Source organism: Lissotriton helveticus, chromosome 1_1 (genome assembly GCF_964261635.1).
Source record: "Lissotriton helveticus chromosome 1_1, aLisHel1.1, whole genome shotgun sequence".
NCBI lineage: Eukaryota > Metazoa > Chordata > Amphibia > Caudata > Salamandridae > Lissotriton > Lissotriton helveticus.
The window spans coordinates 1,864,649,039-1,864,670,591 of NC_136057.1; the positions used below are offsets into that span (position 1 = coordinate 1,864,649,039).

Genomic DNA, 21,553 nt, shown 5'->3' on the forward strand with positions numbered 1-21,553 from the left:
ATTCACAAAGAAAGGTGGAAATCTGCTCCTTGTAGGTTACTCTTACAGTTGGAGCAGGTTTTCCACTTTCTTTGAATTCACAAAAAGTTCCTCTTCCCATTTCTGAATAGGAAAAATCAATCCATAAATGCGTCAGTCCACTTTTTTTTCTCTATGGGGATAATATTTTCCCCATCGAAAAACTCCTCTACTACACTTACAAGAAGACACTCTCTCCCAGCCTGATCACAGATGTACTCCTCTTCATAACAGTTTAAAAGGTGTGAAACTGCCTACAATACATACTGTTTGTATAGCATATACAGCTTAAACTCGGCGGTTTAAAATGCCCCAAAATGGTCTAAGCCTCACTACTTACCAACCGAGCGAGTGCCTGGGATGGTGGGGTAGAGGCGGCTCCGGCATCACTGTGTCCCAGCAAGGCCGCGCGCTCAGGGCCATGAGCAGTGCCGTAGCACTCCCGGAGGGGGGAAAGGGGGGTGGGTCAATACTCCCACGAGGCTCCGCTCCGCAGCTGAAAGCCTTCCGCCTTGCACGTTTCGTGCACGTCGCGATCACTGAGGGGGCTCGAGTCGCATTCCCCTAATATCGGCCAGCTGGCCGGCAGACGTCATTGCGTCGCGCGACACACCTACGTGTGGGTCGCGACACAGTAACGTGTCACGCCACACAGTTTGGAAAGCTGTGTACTACACCCTTGCCATTGTCCTGCTGAGCAGGCGTGGCTCATTTGCTAAACTTGTTCTTTGTGTGCTGCTTGTTTTTTTCACTATTTCTATGACTTTCTTATGACTACAGTGATGTGACATTGATGGCAGCACCCCCACTCTGAACATTGTTCTAGCATAACTCTATTTCAGCATGAACCCACATAATGCCAGGAATCTTCCCAATACAGTGCCCGGCAATGTCTGCTGCCATGTAATGGCTGTTGTTCTTTTGAAGGTTCCTTTTCTAGGTCCTACCTGCAAGCACCATTTAAAATATTTGAAAATACAAGCAGGACACGCAAAAGTATTCCCCAGTGCTTTGAGGCAGCAGGGCCAACTGAGTATGAGTTGTCTCCTCGCTCAATTCGACATTTGCGGCTCTTGCGAGAGTTCGAGTTCTAATTCTAAAGCATTTTTTTTTTCAATTCCAGTAAATGTCACTTGTTGTTCTCTGGGGATTATCCAATTGTCTTCTCCAATATTGCTTTGTTATCCGTCTTCAGTCATCCTCCCTCAGTATTTGCTTGTGATTGACAGGGGTTTCGCTTTCTTATAACACAGAAAAAAATATTGTTCTGTGGAATAGTCTGTCATTAGCGTTTAATCCTACTTAATCTATAAAAGGTGTTGAAATGACATCTTAGATATCCTGAGGGACATTCTTCCCATCTCCTGTTAGATTTGATCCAGTTTAGACTTATGTAGGAGGGGTGAATGGCTGCTCCTAGTGCATCTGCTTACAGACAACATCTGGTGTAGTGCTGGAGTCATCAATCACAGCTCTATTAAGTTATGTCAAGTTTGAGATGACATATCCTGTCCCATAGGAGCTTCCCAGTGCATTAACCCGCGGATGAGGAAGGCGTCGGTGTTTATCTGTTGCAAGGAAACCATTCTTCTTGTTTGGAAAACCATGTATAGGAACTGTTTAAGTTACATCTTTTGCAATGACTTTACCAGTGCACATTGTCTGTGCTTCTTGTGATTAATCACAATCACCCATTATTTATTCAGTAATTTATTGAATGAGATGTTTTACAAGGCTCTACGTGTCGCCAATGTGGCCACACTGAACAATTGTGGGGTTACGTGTTCAGAACAGAAAGCACACTTGTCAACTGTAGCACAACATGACCAGCATTTAGTGGAAGCAGAAAATTGCATACCTGCTTAAGTGCGCTGTGCTAGCTTAACTGAAACAGTGTGCAATTATACCAAACCACAGTATAACATAACAGAACCCAAGCTGATCCAGCACACCACATCATCGGTTAGTAAGGCACAACAGAACATACCTGGAGCTGAGTTTTTGCGAAGTGTCTGATTTTGCATTGTGCCCTGTGTTCTAGCAAGTCTCATTGCAAAATCTTAAGTTGCATGGGGTCGCATAACCACCTGCCTAAAGAATATGAATTAGTCAGCTAACTACCTTCCTCTCCAGTGCTCTCAATCTGGCATCTGTAGAAGACAAGGCTGGTTGCCTAAGGGTGGGTGGTAAAGGCTTCAAATGCATTGCCAGACCAATCCTGATTAAATAGTCCAATACTTTTCAGCTCTGTTAATAATCAAGGTTCATTCAGGCAGTCATACGCCTCATCCGTTTATAATCTTGTCAAGCTGGCCTCGTCATTACTCACATTAACAATGTAGACCCTAGGTACTGTCCTTCTCACGCCTTGCATTTACCCACATATTGTACCTCTGTATTCTTCTGCAGATGCTATAATTGCAGGTATTTTATTTTTCCCACTTAATTTTCGATTCCCATATTTTCACAAGTTTGTACTTTATCCAAGGGCCAAAATGTAAACTTTGGTTCACTATCTGTGGTTAGATAGAAGTCTTGCATGGCTGATCTGTGTTATAATGGTTCGACATTTGTTGGCCTGTAAATCTGTCTTCGTGTTATCCTCAGGAGAGTTGAGTCTTGCAAGCGTGTACAAAATGCATGCATGCTAATTTAATATAAGGAAAGAGACAGAGCAGTCTGTATATGAGGTGCTGATGACAATGGACCAGTAAACTTTGGAGTGGCTGCAAGAAGGCTGTTTTACCGACTTAGCATGCACTCCCTCATAAACACTCATTATGTTCTTTTTATTGGCCATGACTGGATATCTAATAAATATGTGATTCTCTTCTTTATTGCAGAAAGTGACAATGAACTTTCCAGTGGCACTGGTGATGTGTCGAAGGACTGCCCAGAGCAGATCCTGTACTGCTGGGGAGAGTTGCTAGGAAGATGGTAAGCTCTGCTCCTCAAAGATTTTTGTGTTTTTGCTGCTGGTGCTTTTGCCAAACAACTCTGACTTTAGTAAGGGAGCTTTCCTGGGGGCATACTCCAACATTTCACATTGATGTGCTATAGGACAGTTGACGTTTTCTTTGTTACTTTGAACTTGGATGTCTTGTATTGTGTATTAGTAGGGCCTAAGAACAGGAGTGCCTTCTGCAGCCACTCTCTGCCTGTTTGCTCAAATATTGTACACCTTATTTTTTTATTGGGCAATGGGCTATGTGTCCCAGATAGTCACTTGTCCTATTATTACATAATATTACCCATTTTTTGTAGTGTTCATCATTGTCACTTACGTAATACTCCAAACTACTAAGGGCTTCAAAGCATTGAATAGTAATAAAGTGTTTCACAAAAAAGGGTGAGGCTGGTCCAAGTGAAAGTGTATAGACCTGCAAAGGATTGTATCCCCAATTCAATACTCAAACACACCCTAGAAATCCTTGGGTCTAGAATAACGTGGCAAACAGTCAGAGATACTGGAAAAAAATCACACACAGATACCTGTGGGATAATCCCTTTCAGGACGTAATCTCCCTCCCACCGAAGGTGGCATGCTTCATCATCTGGGATTCTCCTCTTCGCGGAATATCCTAGTCCCGCCAAGAGCTTCAACCCTCTCTCTGAGAGGGAGGGGCTCAGGAATGTTTTGTATATCTACTCTATACAGGATATTCTAAATCCAGCAGATGATAGGCATAGGTTGAGTGAGTGCACAGTGCAACAGAAAATTACTGTGTAGGAAGTAATATTAAACTAACTAGCAAGAGCAAATATATACTTTATTGGCTTGTTCTCACTGTCAGGGTTAAAACAGTGCACCTGCAGTATGGATTTAAAACTGCATGTGTCAGAGGAAATGGAGGTCAACATGGTTCAGCAATATGGTGTCAAGACTTTCTTCAGGACCTAGGCAGATGCTGCTACAAACAAGCAAGTGACTAGTGAAAAATAATAAACAACTGAAATACTAAACCACTGGTACAGCTGTTTCAGTTCAAAGTATAGTAATCGTACCTCTTAGAGAGAGATACAAAAAAAACATAAAGCCTTATATACATATGTGGGATATTTATCTCACCACATCGCTAATTCAACTAGCATGTGTAATTGAAATAAAGTTTGCTTATCCATCGTGCACGGATAAGATACCTCGCCTCTACCTGGCGACAGCTCAGGGAAGGGGGCACCGCTCTACAAAAAATGTGAATTTACAAGTGTCACAACCACATCGCACCAAATATCATTGGCTCTTAGCCTTATAGAAACATAGAGAAATAGTTTGAGGAAGAGAACACAGAGAAACCCAGTCAACAGGATATAGGACAAAGTAAAACGCCTCGTCAACATCATCTATACCCTTCACACATAGACAACTGCATGTCGTAAGTGTTGTCTTTTGGTTGTTGGAGTTGTCTGCCAAATCTGAAAGAAACAGGTTAGTATTAGATTCCTTACCTTAGAATATCCCCAGGCGTCAGTCTGGATCCGGAAACTTTTTTGTAGCAGTACCCCTGTGCGTCGGTAGGCGTCGTGTGCGGCTCCGCGTCCGTCGTCGGCGTCGTTGGCGCCGGGATGACGTCGCCGAAGTACTTAGACGCCGCCCTCGCGCTCTGACGTCAGTTGTTCTTTTTTCCGCGCCAATCCGGAAAAAGTGGTACCTTTTAGTAATTTTTTTACTAAACTTTTTTGATCCTTTTTGATCTATTTTTCGAGTCAAACAACTCCATCGGTGCCGGTAGGGATGCCTGTGCTGACTGCAACCTGTGCCGACTGCAACCGACTGATGTCGGTTATCGACCCCCATCGCCGGTGCCTGTATTCTTTAGGGGCCGACTACGATGACAAGTCGTGCCCCCACTGCCGGGCCTTGATGTCGAAAGCTAGGCGGGAGCGGTCCCGTAAGTGCCTCGAGCTCCGGTAGTTGGCCCGCGCCGCTCAAGGTCCCGGTCCAGGAGAAGGTCGAGGGACCGGTCGCGGGGCCGGACTCATCACAGCTCGGCGAGTCGACACCACTCGTCAGGCTCCAAGTCCTCAGGTAAGAGGCACAAGAAGTCGAAGAAGCGACACAGCTCTTCTGACTCCCCCTGATGCTCACGCGACGCGGCCGGGGGTTCGGGCGACACCGCCCTCGCGGCTCCGCCGCAGACATCGCGGCCTGCAGCAAATTCCCACCGGTCCCTGGGCAGAACGCGACACCGGAGTAGATCGATGCCTTCCTCATGGCCATGAGGTCGCTCACTCCTCCGTCGGGTTCCGCAGCGCCTTCGGGCCACGCGGTCCCGACTGGGAGCCCAAGCGGGCCGGGTGCTTCGTCCTGGCACCATCGGGTGCTTCGGCTCCGGCGCCGTCAGCGACTTCGGTCCCGACGCCGCAGGGCCCTGCCGGATCCGTCGGATCCGGGTCGCCGCTAGTCGACCTAACGACCCCTCCGCCGGTGTCGACTCCTAGGGTGTCGCCCCCGATCCCCCCCTCGATCCGGTTCCGACGTCGGACCGGCGTCGATCGATGCCGCATTCGACGTCGAGAGAAGTGCAATACTTCTATGATACGGCCCCATCATTTGAACTTGAGTACCAGGAGATGGAGGGCGAGGCGGATTGGGAGGGGTCTGAGGACCCTCCGGCATGGGAGTGCCTGTCTTTTCAGGACTGGGCAGGTGAACTAGGGGAGGCCAGTGGTTTGGACACTTCGCCCGACACTGGATTTGTCTCCCCTCCTACCGTGGCTACGGAGGAGGGGGCTGCCTACAGTGTGGTGTTGACGAGGGCAACTAAGGCATTGTCTCTTGAGCTCCCCGTCGCGGCCGTGAGGACTAACCTCCTCACTGAGGTCCTCAAACCGCAGGCAAGCTCTTCGGAGCCTCTACTGCTGTTTAATGAGGCCTTAACTGACGTTCTGTTGGGCACTTGGTCCAAGCCCTCTACAGGTCCCCCTGTAGATAGGAACATGGCCAGATGCCACCACCGGGCCCCGGGCGACCCTTGTTTCCTGTTCACCCACCCCAAACCCGGGAGCCTGGTTATCCAGGCCTCTAATTCCCAGACTGCATTCCCGACAGCTCCCCCTGATCGGGAATCCAAAAGGTATGAACAGTACGGAAAAAAGATGTTTTCCTCACTTAGAGGCACATTCCGATCGCGGACGGAGCCCTGAGTAGGAGGGAACGTTCCCTGCTGTGCAATTAGGATGTGACCGCCACCCTGGCGGTCACATCCTCTATTTTTAACATTGCGGCGGGTGCGGCTTCAAGCTGCACCCGCCGCAATGTTAAAAACGCATGCATTGCATTTACATGCAAAAAGCGGCAGGCACCGCGCGGTGCCTGCCGCTCTCTGCATGTAAATGCAGGGGGGTACCATAGGTACCCCCAATGTGCACCCCCCACCTCCCTTCACCCAGGGGGGCCCGCAACGGGCCCCCGAAGTGAAGATCCGTATGCTTTTGCACGGCGGTGAACCCGCCGCGGAAAAGCATGTCTGGGAAGCCATCCTAATATGTCTGGCGGCGTCTGAGAGACACCGCCACCATATTAGAGCTTTTCTGCCGCAGTTGTAAGCCGACCGCGGCGGAAAAGCGGCGGACTGAAACCAAGACCCACCAGCCATCCTAATTTGGCGGTGGGTCTTTGGTGGGTCCGCAGCGGATTTTCCGCATCCTCAGGGCCGGCGGTGGCTTCCGCCGGCCCGGAGGATGCGGAAAATCCGCGATCCTAATCGACCCTTTAGTTTGGGGTTGCGGTCGGTCAACACCGCTTGCCTTTTGGGCCGTTATACCCACTCTCTGTGGGACACGGTCGCGGACGTGCTGCCACAATGATCGGAGGAGGCCCGGGTTAAACTCGCCCAAGCCCTTGCGGAGGGGCAAGATGCGGCACGGTATTCCATTCGATATGGGCTGGATACCACGGACTCGCTAGGCAGGGCGATTGCAACGACGGTGGCGGTTCGCCGCAACGCCTGGCTGAGGTCCGCCAATTTTTCGGCTGATGTCCAGAACATCCTTATGGACATGCCGTTTGATGGCCGTCGCCTCTTTGGCGACAAGGCAGACAGTGCGCTTGAGCGCTTTAAGGACTCCAGGGCTACAGCCAAGTCCTTGGGCCTGTCGGCCACACGCCAGCAAACTGCTGCCTTTCGCTCCTTTCGTGGCCAAGGAAGGGGCACCCCCACACGTCCTGCCAGCAACGGGCCGCAGACTAACATCCAGCGCGGTGGCGGACGTGGTAACTGCCGTGGCAGTGCCAGGGGACAACGGCGAGGCCAGTCCACATCCACCCCCGCAGCATCCGCCTCAAAGCCTTCCTAGTCCGAGCTTTCAGGCCCATTTAACGCCAGTGGGGGGCAGGGTTCGCCATCACCTCCTCCACATCACATCGGACAGGTGGGTTCTGCAAATCGTTCAAAGGGTTACTTCCTCCCCTTCGAGGTGATCCCTGCAGCCATGCCACCGCAATACCACCGCGTGTCGGGGGATCACTTGCAACTTCTTCAAGAGGAAGTTACAGCCTTCTTGGCCAAGGCGGCCATCTAGCGCGTTCCTAGGCCAGAAGCAGGGTGTGGTTGTTACTCCCACTACTTTTTGGTTCCCAAGAAGGGCAAAGGGGGCCTACGCCCTATCTTGGACCTGCAGAACGTCAACGGCTTCCTCCGGAAGGAGAAGTTCAAGATGCTGACTCTGACTCAGGTCTTAGCTGCCCTAGACCCGGGAGACTGGATGGTAGCGTTGGACTTGCAGGACGCTTATTTTCACATCTCTGTCCTGCCGGCCCACCAGCGCTACCTGCGGTTCACTGTAGGCCACGAGCACTTTCAGTTTACCATGCTCCCCTTCGGCCTTACCAGCACCCCTCGGGTGTTCACGAAAGTGATGGCGGTGGTCGCAGCTCATCAGCGCAGATTAGGGGTGTCGGTCTTCCCCTATCTCGACGACTGGTTGTTGAAGGCGGGCTCGCCCCAGACAGTCGTCAGCCACCTCCAGACTACGGCCGACCTCCTGCACCTGCTGGGGTTCTCCATCAATGTGCCGAAGTCACACCTGTGCCCCTCAAAGAAGCTCCTCTTCAACGGAGCGGTTCTAGACTCGGCGCAGTTTTGGATTTATCCTCCCGAACAGTGGGTTCGGGATATTCAGGCTCTGATTCCGATCTTTCAGCCTTTATCCCGAGTCTCGGTCAGGTTTATCGCTGCGGCTTCTGGGGCTGATGGCCTCCTGCATCCTTCTGGTGCATCGCCCGGGGGCGGATGCGGGCTCTGCAGTGGGACCTGAAGTTTCAGTGGGCCCAGCATCAGGTCAACTTGTCCGACCATGTCTTGATCTCGGAGGGCACTGCAAGACAGTTGCAGTGGTGGCTCACGGACCGCGATTGGGTCAGCGGCAGATCCCTCTCCCTACCCCAACCGGAGCACGTAGTTGTGACGGACGCGTCCCTCCTGGGCTGGGGGGGCCACATAGGAGAGGCGGAGATCAGAGGCCTCTGGTCTCCGGCGGAGTCCCGGCTCCATATCAACCTTCTGGAGCTGCGGGCGATCCGACTTGCACTGAAAGCATTCCTCCCCTCTGTCCGGGGGAGTGTAGTGCAGGTGTTCACGGACAACACCACTGCCATGTGGTACTCCAACAAACAGGGCGGGGTGGGGTCGTGGACCCTATGCCAGGATGCTGTGGGTCTCTGGCAATGGTTGGAACATCAGGGTGTGACCCTGGTGGTTCAACACCTGGCAGGTTCTCTGAACGCCAGGGCGGACAAACTCAGCCGTCGGTGCATGATGGATCACGAATGGTGTCTGAACTCTGACGTGGCGCAAGGTCTCTTTCAGCAGTGGGGAGAGCCTTGGTTAGATCTATTCGCCACCGAAGAGAACGCGCAATGTCCTCAGTTCTGCTGGAGAAGATCAGGCGCGACCGGGCCCAAGTCATACTTGTGGCTCCGGACTGGGCACGAAGATACTGGTATCCCGAGCTCCTCAGCATGTCAGTCGATCCCCCGATTTGTCTGCCTCTTCGGGAGGACCTTCTGTCGCAGCAGCAGGGGACGGTCCTCCACCCGAACCTGTCCAACCTCCACCTCCATGCGTGGAGATTGAGCGGCGGCAGTTGAGGCCATTTGACTTGCCTCCTGAAGTCTGCAGTGTGATTCTGGCAGCCAGGCGTCCCTCCACAAAATAGGTATACGCCTGCAGGTGGAACAAATTTGTGGTATGGTGCACAGCAAAGGCTGTGGATCTACTCTCTGCCCTCCTTTCTGAGGTTCTCTTTCTTCTTTCTCTTGCCCAGCAGGGCTCTGCTCTGGGCACTCTTAAGGGCTACCTCTCTGCCATATCCGCCTTCTTAAGGCTCCCTGATCAGCCCTCTCTTTTCAAGTCCCCAGTTGTAAATAGGTTCTTGAAGGGCATCACTCATATGTTTCCCCCTGTTCCTTTCGTGATGCCTCAGTGGGACTTGAATCTTGTTCTGACTTATCTGATGTGCGCTCCCTTCGAGCCACTTCATAACTGTCCTCTTCATCTTCTCACACTTAAGACTGCATTCCTGGTTGCCATCACCTCTGCCAGGAGAGTGAGTGAGCTCCAGGCTCTTTCTTCACAACCTCCTTTCCTTTCTGTCCATCCGGACAAAGTTGTGTTGTGGACGCGACCCTCTTTCCTGCCCAAGGTAGTCACAGCCTTCCATGGGCATTCCATCCCCTTGCCCACCTTCTTTCCGCCTCCGCATCCTCTGGACCCAAAACGTGCACTCTCATACTATCTGGATCGCACATGCCAGTTCCGGGTGGATGACCAACTCTTTGTTGGTTACGTGGGCGCTAAAAAGGGACGGGCGGTGCACAAACGGACCATTTCTCGATGGGTCATTTTGTGCATCAAGGCTTGTTATTCACTGGCTAAAAAGGAGCCTTCTGTGGGCTGCGTGCCCATTCCACTCGGGCCACGGCGGCTACTACTGCCCTGGGTCGGGGTCTTGCAGGGTATCTGTCAGGCAGCTACGTGGGCCTCGCTGCACACGTTCGCAAGACACTACTGCCTGGACAGCCAAGTCCGGAGAGATGGCTTTTTCGGCCCTTCCGTTCTCCAGGACTTTCTGGTGTGATTATTAGTTCGCAGACCCACCACCGGGGTTGGTATTGCTGGGGTATCTATTCTAAGGTAAGGAATCTCATACTAACCTGTTTCTTTCAGATGCACAAGTTACTTACCTTCGGTAACGATATATCTGTAAGAAACAGTAGTTAGTATTAGATTCCTTACCGCCCCACCCATCCTCCCCTTTCTACGAACCGATATCTAGGGTTAAGGTCATCCCTTTTCAGGGCCCTAGTTTTATGGCACCAGTGTTGGTTTTATTATGGCTCTGTGTTTCTGGCGCGGAAAAGCTGTGTATAAGAACTGACGTCAGCGCGCGATGGCGGCGTCTAAGTACTCCGGCGACGTCATCCCAGCGCCGACGACGGACGCGGAGCCGCAGACGACGCCTACCGACGCGCAGGGGTACTGCTACGCAAAAGTTTCCGAATCCAGACTGACGCCTGGGGATATTCTAAGGTATGGAATCTAATACTAACTACTGTTTCTTACAGATATATCGTTACCGAAGGTAAGTAACTTGTGCTGCATGTCCGCCATACTGTGCACATGGGTATTTGCCCATAGTGTACCCTATTCTGCCAGTTAGAGAACATAGGGTGTCATAAACCTTCATTAATATACAATCTATGGGAGCCTATCTTTTTTTTTTTTTTTGGTTAAAAACTTTTATTGAGCAATCAAATAAGAAGTACAGAGATGGGCCTACAACCGCACGGGCTGGCCGCTAATAGCAACGCACAACATATGAAGCAAACGATCACTGCCGTGGCCAGGCACGAATCATATATCAATTATTGCTCAAAGAATAGGACAGGACATAACAATTTTCTATATTAAACATGAAAAACAACGAACTCTAAACAAGGCTAATGCACAGTAATCAAGTCAGCCCAGAAGGAGGAGGGGAAAGCCACTAATCAGGAAGACAAAAACAAATCAATGGGTCTCGGCAAGGCCGGGGGGGGGGGGGACAGCGGGGAGGACAGGAAAATCCTAAAACAGCATGAAAAATTTCGGGAACGTCAGCCTAGGGAGACAGGGTAACATCGGAAGTGTCAACCAAGGGAGGGGTACAAATTTCTCCACGATACGCATTCCACTGACCCCAAACCTTCGTCCACGCCCTGGGTCCGCCCCTAGCCACATAGACGGTCTTCTCTCGGAACATGGACCAGTCCATGTTATCCTCCCACATCGAGACGTCGGGGGGCCTGGATGCGCCCCAGAGTTGCGCAATGTCCCGCTTCGCGATCATATACCCCAAGGTCGCCCATCTGGTCTGGGCCACAGAATAGTCGGTGGGTTCCCACACGTTCAACAGGCATCGTCGGGCCTCAGGCCGCAGGGTAACACCAGTCACAACAGTCATCACCGCAAGCACATCACTCCAGTAGGCTGCTACCACCGGGCACTCCCAAAGAATATGCAGAAATGTAGCACTCATCCCACAACCACGCTTGCACAAGCCATCTGGGGAAAAACCCATTACAACCAGACGCGGACCAGTTACATATACCCGGTGGAGGATCTTAAGTTGAACCAAACGAAGACGGGCGGGGATGGCGACCTCTTTCGGAGAAGAGAGTGCCGATTGCCAATCCTCGTCATCCAAGTCCAATCCGTCACCGACACACACTTCCCTAAGTCGGACCAATAAGTCAGCGCGAGTATTAATCAGTTTTTTGTAAATAAGGGAGATAGTGCTATCGGGCAGGTGTCCATCCAGTATGCGATCCTCAAGGGGGGAGGACTCGGGCAGGGTCACATCAGGAGTCAGAACCGAGGCCAGGGCATGCCGGACTCGCAGATACCGAAAAAAACTCTCTGTCACTCAAGTCATATTCCGCCTTAAGGGCCTGGAAAGACTTCACTCTACCCTTCACACAGACATCACCCACTTTACATATCCCAATCATATCCCAGCGGTCGAAGCCCTTAGTAGACCAGAGACACCCCAAACGTTCAGAAGCATAAAGCGGAGTCGCCATTGTCAGTCGATTCTCCCATCCCAAACTCACATTCGCGGCGCGCCACACATTGACTGCGATCCTGGATGGGCCCGTAAGATGGCGCCCGGCCGATCTGGAATAAAGCGCTCTATTAAAGTCCCATCCCGGCAGCTGGAATCTATCCATCTCAAAGGCCGGATCCCGACCAGGGGAATACATCGCGTGGTTGATGGCAGACAGCTGGGCAGCCCAATAATATCTCTTGATGTCGGGGAGCGCCATGCCCCCGTCATACCAAGGGATGGTAAGTTTCGCAAGGGCAATACGTGGACGCCCATCCCAGATTAGTTGCCTTTGAAGACCCTCGATCTCCCGAAAATAGGTGGCGGGAACGTCGTCATAAGAATTTTGAAGCGCGTATAGGAACCGCGGCAAAGACATCATTTTAAAAAGGACAGCCCTGCCCAGAGGAGACAAGGGTAGCTTACGCCAACGGGCCACATCCAGTCGCAATCGAACCGGAGTGAGGAGTCCAGCGTAATAAAGATCCCCAAATACTTGAAGCCAGACTGGACAACCTGGATAGGAAATCTGTCCGGTAATGGGGGCAAAACACCTGAAAGAACATACACACAGGACTTAGCCCAATTAATAACTAGACCCGAGTTAGCACCAAACGAAGTAAGAACGTCAAATAAGACATTTAAAGATTTACGCGGGGAGGTAAGATACAAAAGAATGTCATCTGCGTAAAGCGAGACGCGGTCTTCAAAATCCGTTGACCAACGGATCCCTTTAAGTGAAGGTTCCCATCGAAGCCACGCAGCCAACGGTTCCAGGGCAAGCGCGAAAAGCAACGGAGACAAGGGGCATCCCTGACGGGTCCCCCTCCCAAGACAGAAGGGGACAGAAACCCGACCGTTTACCACTACCTGTGCCAAGGGTTCTGCGTATAACAACTTCACCCAACCAATAAACTCAGGTCCAAAACCAAATTTCTCAAGAGCTGCCCAAAGATAGGGCCACTCTACCGTGTCAAAGGCCATCGAGGCGTCTAGCGAAGCCAAAATGGCCGGCTCCGTCAGAAGCCCCGCCCTCGCAACAGCTCCGTGGAGACGACGTAGGTTAAGAGCCGTGTTGCGATGCGGGATAAATCCGGATTGATCCGGATGAACCAAGCCACTAATGACCGTCAAGAGACGGGTAGCCAGGAGCTTAGCCAGGACCTTGGGTTCAACATTCAACAGGGAAATGGGCCTATAAGACGAACAAAGGTCCAGCTGTTTACCGTCCTTGGGAATAACCACTATCGTAGCCAGACGCTGATCATATGGAAGAATACCCCGCTCCCGGGATTCCAAAAACATGGTACGAAGATAGGGCGCCACCCTGTCAGGACGTAGCTTGTACAATTCAATTGGTAACCCATTCGGGCCCAAAGCTTTGCCCGAACGGAGTGAGCGAATGGCAGTCGCTATCTCGTCCGTAGTAAAAGGGGACTCCAAAGAAACTCGGTCTAAATCGGAAACACTGGGCAGAGCTATATCACGCAACAAAAGACGAGAGTCATCAACATCCCGTTCAGACACAGGGGTATAAACCACACGAAAATAATCCGCAAAACATTCAACTATTCCAACCGGGTCCGTCACTCTCACACCATTCGAAGTCTGAATCACAGGCACCACACGATTCGCCCTCTCCTTCTTATCCAACCATGCCAGTAATTTACCTGCTTTGTCCCCCACATCATACAAACGACCCTGTTGCTCCCGGAACATCAATTTAGCCGCATCTGTGACCAAAGACTTATAAGCAAATTGTTTCAGACCCAGGGCGTGGAGCTTATCAGATGTAACATCCGATTCTAGGTCAGCCTCTATCTCAGCAATCTCCCTCTCAAGGTCCACCACCTCCCGATTCCTCGCCTTTTTGGATTCAGCAATAAGGGAAAGGGCCTGCCCGCGAATCACTGTCTTAAAGGCCTCCCACAGGGATACAGCAGAGGAGACGGACCCCTCGTTGTCTAAAAAATAATTGTCCAAAGACTTAATCAAGAGGCTGCGGGTCTCAGGGGAGGTGAGGTACCATGGGTTGATAGGAGCCACCCGGCCCGCCGCCTCCACCCCCATCTCAAAACAAGGCTAGAGCGGAGAGTGATCGGAGATGCCCCGGGGGAGGTGTCTAATCTCACGAACCGCCGGCGACTGCGCCGCGGGCATCAGGAAATAATCCAGTCTAGACAGACTCCCATGGGCCCCAGAGTGGAAAGTGTATTGAAGCTGAGTAGGATGCATAAGCCTCCAGCAATCCACCAAGCCAAACGTATCCAGAAACCCACCCAGCCACTGTTGGGCCAGAGGAGTGTCCCTAGGGGGGTGACGATCGTGTAGACCGGAGAACAAAGAATTAAAGTCACCTGCAATGAAGAGAGTACTATCAGGGAGGTTCAACAAGACACGGCCCAAATCGGAAAAGGTAGAGGTCTGTAGACCGGGGGGCACATAAACGGCAAACAAAGAAAGGGTCCGACCCTCATAGCGACCCACGAGGACAGCATAACGCCCTCGATCATCAAGGATCTCATCATCAATAGCTAGGGGGAGGGAAGCCCGAACAAGGATGCCCACCCCCCTGGAACCCGTGGTAAACCCCGAATGTGTGGCGAGGCGATAGCCCCACCTATTCATTGCACGACATGTATTGCCCACCAAATGAGTCTCCTGTAGAAAAACAATATCAGGAGACAAACGTCGTAGACATCGCAACACCACACCCCGTTTAATACGATCCCCCAGACCATTAACATTCCACGAAATAAACCTCAACCCGCTACCCCCCATCCCACACAGCAACGCCGAAACCCCTCTCCAATGAGCATGACATCAAAAACATCATTAGCAAGATAGAATCGCCTTGAGAACACAACACACAAACATCAAACTTCCCATCCACCCACCCCCCAACAATCAAGGAAACACCCCCCACCCTGCACCCCTGCAAGAAGCTAAAAAGCCACCCCAACATGCAGTGTGCCTGTCGCCCAGAAACCCCCATTCTACAAAAAGACCCCGGAGGAGGAAAGGCTCTGGCCCACCCGCCACCCCGAGCAAGACAAATAACGAGGAGAACACACAAACAGTAGAGGCACTTAGGCATAGAATCCCAGAAGAAGTTACTCTATACAAGGACCCGGGCATAGACAAACTGTTCAGCTCTCTACACCACCCTCAGCACCACCCGGGTGGGCGGCGGACTCAGTCGCAGGAGGTCGGTCCGGCAGAGAGTCCAGCCAGTCATTCACAGAATCAGGCCGATCAAAGAAAAAGGTTCGGTCATTGTACTCAACCCGCAGCCTGGTCGGAAAAAGCATAGCGTAGCGCAATCCCATGTCCCGGAGACGCTTCTTGACTCCACGGAAGCCCATACGCTGTTTCTGGACCTGTTGAGAAAAGTCCGGATAAAAGTTCACAGTGGCATTCACAAAGGCCACCGGGCCCTTCACACGTGATGCCTGCAGGATAGCGTCCCGATCCCTATAGTGGAAGAGTTTCGCAACAATAGGCCTCGGCGGGGCGCCTGGCTTACCCTGGCCTCCCGGAACACGATGGGCACGCTCCACTGCGAAGAATTTACTCAGTCCAGACGGAGAGAGGTAGTTCTGGATCAAGTCCTCGACCAGGAGATCAACAGAGTGCGGTTCTGGATTCTCCGGAACGCCTACCACACGCACATTACAGCGACGTGCCCTGTTCTCAAAGTCCTCCAAGCGCCGGGTCATGAAATCGTTCACCCTACGGAGATTGCCAATCTCCGTCTGTATCTCCGAGACGTCTGCCGTGAGGCTGGATGACTTGAGATCCAATGACTTCACTTTCTCATTGGTTTTAGATAGGTCGGCCCGAATCAAGTTCACATCAATGGCCACGGTGTCGATTTTGTGGGCCAAGGCTTCATATTGTTGGCCTATCGTCTCCTTCATGCCAGAAATGGCGCCCATGATGTCCTGCAGGGACGGCTCCGTCGACGCGTCCACAATGTGGTCAACCGCACTTGGGCCAGGCAGGGCAGCTCCGGGGGACCCCTTCGAATGGGTGTAACGGTCCATAACGTTAGACTGGACCGGGCCCCCACGCAGGGGCGTCTTGGTCTTCCGTGTCTCTCGGTCCCCTCTGCCCGCCATGTCGGAAACTGCGTCACCAGGAGACTCACTCGACCCGATGGAAATGGCCACAGGAAAGTAAGGCGTCGGGACCAAAAAGCAGCCGTAAGGGTACCACTAGGATAGGACCAGCCAGAAAGGAGAATAAGCCAGCCAAAGGCCCGACAGCCGTCTCGTGCGCCGGACCCAGCCCAGGCCAGACTCCCCTGCCAGATGTCTGAATCTGAGGCGGAATCGAAACCGAAACTTAAGAGGGGGACCCACAAGTCCAATCCCCCTGCCGCTGTTGTTCAACTCGGAGACGGCCACAGAGCCTCACCCAGTCCCGGGCGCACCTCAAGGGCGGACCCCGAAAGTTCAAATCGCCGTAGCTTCGGCGCCCCGGGTCCAAATCAAATTCCAAAAATCCCAGGAAGATCAGCCCAGCGTCCTCTACACAAATCCTCGTGAAGAGTCAGGATATGTTCAGGATATCATGCCGGGAGTGGCGGGGGTCCGGAGAGCGCTGTGCTCACGTGGCCATCACGGATGCCCGCCAAGCTCCTCCCCCCTATGGGAGCCTATCTTAAGCTGTACAAAATACATTGTGGAGTCTAAGGAGTGAGGGCATCATTACCCTGTACCTGCATTGCATTGGTGAAGGTATGGAATGCCCCCGGGGGGCCTGACTCCTTAGACTCCGCAATGTATCTTGAATCTGCAGCCCTTCCCATAATATCAAAGTGACACAGAGGTGCAAGAAGTGGAAACAAACACCCTTTCCAGCCCTGGGGCACTATACATAATATGGCCTTAGGAATTTCATTAATGTTCTTGAGATTGCTGTGCTCTTGCACCCTATGACACTGTTAAATCATGTGTTTGCTTTGTCAGCCTGTGCAATATAATCATAGTCTTGAATGGTCTTGAGAGGGGACTACAGTCATTCCTTACTGGTGAGGTGAAGAAAGTGGAGCTGAGCCTCTAAATTGACTGTAACATATATATTGAAGGGTCTCAAGGGCTCACCATAGTGTCTTGCCCTATTTTATGTTTAGTTGGAACTCTCAGATACTTCCTTGGCATTCTAATGCTGATGACACAAATCATTTTTGTAAATTTCAGGTGCTCCATTTCTTTACTGTGATTTGATCCTTTCTTCCCAGAGGCGGAAGTTACCTAGATGCTTTTTAACTGCCAATAGACCTGGGGCTAAAGTATATGTTCTGAACCTCACCCTGTCATAAATCCTCTGGTAAATGCTGTGGCAAAGACTATGCATACTTGTAAATTAGGTGATTGGGATTTGATTTTTATCTCTATGTGACAAGCCAAAGAGATTGCTGGTCAACCTTTACGAAGTCCAGAAGTGCACTAAGAGTGTGTGGTCAGGTGAAAGACGTGGGAGCTTCTAACAACGCTCTTGGAGGATTTTGGCTGGTTTCTTATTACAGAGTATGCATTCTACTAGGTGCTCGCAATGGTCAGCAGCCATCATGCCGCAATTAATTTACCTGCACAAAGAATGTCACTTTAAAAAGCCTATCTTTCACTACACTCCGCACACATTAATCTCCTGCTTTTTTAAATCTATTACTTGGTAATCCTTGATGAGTACTTGGGGCATGTAGGGCTGAAGGTACTTGGTTCACTAGAGAAGCACCACCCTGCCTCTGCTCGACTTTCTCTGTGAAGCCTATGTCTTTCAGCGACTACATTTGACAGTCCATTAGTTCAATGGGGGGGCTCCATGTTTTCGATGATTTTCACCAGTAAAGCACAAGAAGGCTGCACGCAAGGTTTACCCCAACACATACCTTCAGCTACATTTTTTGGTGAAGATGTCTTAAAGTTCCCTGCTTCAAATGTTCTAAGTTGTTTCACTTTTTTAAAAGTCCTATATTACCATGACTAACACTTTGGAAGCAGAAAACGTATACAACACTCGCAGTAAAAGATAACGGTCTGGTTATTAGGTGCCAGGAGGATACTTCTTGTTTTCCGTGGGGGCTGTTATTTCCACGAGTGGTGGGGATTATTGGTGTTGACATGAACAAGGGAAGGCTCACAAGACAGTTGCAGACGTGTGTGTGTGTTAAATGAGTAACACAGCTCATTTAGGCACTAAAGGGTACAAATGTGCCGCCACCGGTGTTTCATGGTCCAGGAACCATCGTTCGGTGAAAAATTACAGCTCACTTTGGTGGTTGTTGGTCATGCTAGTGTATGTATTGCAACATTTTCTTGACACAGATGGGGTTTTTGTCTACAGAGCACCTTTTAAATAAACTTAAAGGAAAATGTACTACTTCACTGCCATCCAGTTAACCGATAAATACTGGACCTAGCTGGCCAGTAGGTGGGCTCCGTCTTGACTTTGAAGGAAATCTTTGTGTAACAGTACAGAACAATGTTGATCAAGAACAGGACTCTACCTGTTGCTATTGCTCTCAAGGGCACTAGAAGAAGCCTGCTGCAGTGACCGGCCTGGAAGAGAGGAAGGCTCTACTGTCTGGTGTATGAAGAGGAGCGTGCCCATGACGAGGAAGGACGAAGAGCCAGGCTTTACTGACTGAAGAATACCCCAGGGTCTCCTTGAGGAATTTAATCGCCCAAGAGCTGTGAAGACCATGCAGCCCACTGAACCAGAATTAACTGAAGGACATAATGCATGTAAAGAAGGTTGTGAACCTGCAGGGAGAAAACTGGGGGCTGTAAGTGTAATGAACCTGCCCATCCCATACCATCCCCGACATTGCTGAAACATATAACTGCCCATTAAAATATTTTCCTCCTCTCCCCAGGTTTTAGGGCAGTGTGTTGCTGGTTGCAGCCAGTTGTCTTGCCTGCTTCCTTTGCCACACCATTAACCTTCCCCAGTTTGTCTAGAAGAGAATTGTTTAACAGTATGTGCCATATCAATTATTTATGCAGCATGGATCTTTTCTGAATACACCATGCTGTGGAAAATCCTGCCATCAGGACCTAATGAGGTCTAATGTGATTGATCTTATTGTCAAAACAAAGATGTCATTTTTCTGCATTACTTTCCAGATGGATGCGTCAAGACATCAGTAAAACCTATATATAGCAATGAGGGTGGCGGGTCTTTTCTTATTCCTTCTATCATTTTGGTGTAGTAAAGATTTTCCTACAAAGACTGCAGAGCAGCAGTGTCGCAGGCAGAGTACATTTTTTTGTGCTGGAGTGACAAATCAGCTTATTCTTCCTTTGTGGCAGTTGAGCTCACTAATGTCTCCTTGCAGGATGCGATACGCGAAGGGGCCTTCGGATGGGGGAATCCTAGTGATTGCCTCAAATAATGATAGCTTAAAGTATTAGGTGCACATGGGCAACCCTTCTTGGGTAAGAAACCCGGACGCACAGTTCAATTTAGAAGGTATAGAAGAAATGGAGGTGCTAGAGCTTAAGGTAAATTTAGTTGTTAACACCAAACTCTACAAGTAGGTACATTAATATAATAATCTTCAATGAATTGATGGTGGCAAAAAATAATGTTATGAGTTGCAGATTAGTGGGTGAGTTGACTTAGTCTTTTAATCTTGCATTCACAGTACAGGAGTGTCACAGCCAACACGTGTTTCACCCCTTTGCGGTGGGCAGTCCTGGGGCGTTTTCAAGGCTGCAAGAAAGTGTTGTGCTATTAGCTCTCATGAAGACAAGAAGAAATAGCTGATAAAGGTCAAATGAAGAGATAGAACATGTTTTCCAAGGTATGGATCTGCATTAATTTCAAAGCAATACTTGCTTTGATGTGGTCCTAATCGAACTGACAGGGACAGTCTTAAGCAAAGCAAACTGAAACACGGCAAACATGAGTATCTAATCAAACAAGGAAAAGGTAGGTAGGTGCACTGGGCGAGGGAGAGTCCTGGTGAGAAAATCATTGCAATTGGTACACAGCACATATGATCACTCTGCAATATAGTGCTGATCTAAAGGGGTCAAATGTATCAGATTATTGGCACACTGTTATACGTGGCAAAAGTTGTTAAACTTTTGCAGTAAAAGGAAGGTTCAGATGTGAATAGGTCTGTTAAGGTTGCTGGTCGTGGTGAGGGGTGTGAGTGACAGGAGGTTGGAGAACATCCTAATATGTGACATCTCTTGTTGTCTGTAGGGCAGACGTTAGTTGGAAAGGCTTTGCAGGCTTTGTTCAGCAGTTGATGGTCAGAGGGTAACTGATCTCTTGTGTATTGTGAATCAGTGCCAGGCATAAGATAATCAACTCCATGTTAGGACTTTATCTCTTACCATTAACGCAGAATGTAGTAAAGTACACCTTTTTGACATGGTCACCCCCACCTTTTGCCTGGTAATGGCAGACGTGCACTAGGTTCTTGCTATCCAGGTCCCCAGTGCCATACCTCTTTCCCTAAAACTATACAATTGTTCCCCCAATTGGCAATACCTTTAACACCCCTTGTAAGTCCCTAGTAAATGGTACCTCTGGTACGCAGGGCAGAGAGGCTAATGAGGGTCCCTAAGGGCTGCAGCATGTATTGTGGAACCCTAAGTGACCCCTCACCACACTCATGGAAACTGCCATTGCAGGCTGCATGACATGGTGGCAACAAAAGAGAATACCTCCTGTGTGCCATGCATACAGACACTGCATGCAATATATGTAAGTCACCCCTGCAGCAGGCCTTACAGCTCTATGGCAAGGTGCATTATATTACATGTGAGGACATGTCTGCATGAGCAGATATGCCCCTGTGATATCCATGTCGATTCTTGGGCATTGCCAGTGAACAGAGAAGCCATCTTGAGTACAGTACTGGGCACTGGTGATTACAAGTTCCCCAGCCACATGATGGCTTCAATGAAACTAAAGAAGTTTGGAATCAACCATCTTATATTAATAAGCCCACACTGATTCCAGTGGTGGATTTATTAATACATACCCCCAGGGGGTAGCTTAGAGGTTCCCCCTGAAAACCTACCAACCTCTAGTGTGCTGGCTGACTGGTGTGATGTGATCACAAAAACTAGTATTCCATCATCTTGTTTTTTTTGGTGGAATTAGGCTCACTGGGTCAGGGTGATGCCCACTTCCCTCAGGAAGTGGTCATATATGGTGTGTTATCACCCAAAAGGTAAGTAGCCCATTGGCCACTACCTGTCACTCCCCTGAAAGCCCCTAAATTGAGTATTTAGGTGGCACCCCTGATGCCAGGAACTCAGATTCCATGGGCCCAGAAGAAGAGGACAAAGAAGAGCCGCTAAAACATGAACTGAAAGCTTGCTGTGGACTTTCGGTGCCAAGCCCTGCTTGCCTGCACCCGTCTCAACAAGTATGAAGAAACCAACTTTCCCTTAACCCCGTGCGTTCTCCGGCAACGCTCCCA

At 50.3% G+C, this 21,553-nt stretch overlaps 1 protein-coding gene across 2 annotated transcripts in view; it reads left to right on the forward strand.

Annotated features, from left to right (window-relative positions):
* Positions 1 to 21,553, forward strand: part of RABGAP1L (RAB GTPase activating protein 1 like) — a 1,373,174-nt gene that overhangs the window by 487,061 nt on the left and 864,560 nt on the right. For both annotated transcript variants that reach the window (XM_078641752.1, XM_078641759.1), the window contains exon 14: positions 2,862 to 2,955. In XM_078641752.1, coding sequence (XP_078497878.1) covers positions 2,862 to 2,955 — 94 coding nt within the window. The remainder of the gene's footprint in view (positions 1 to 2,861; positions 2,956 to 21,553) is intronic.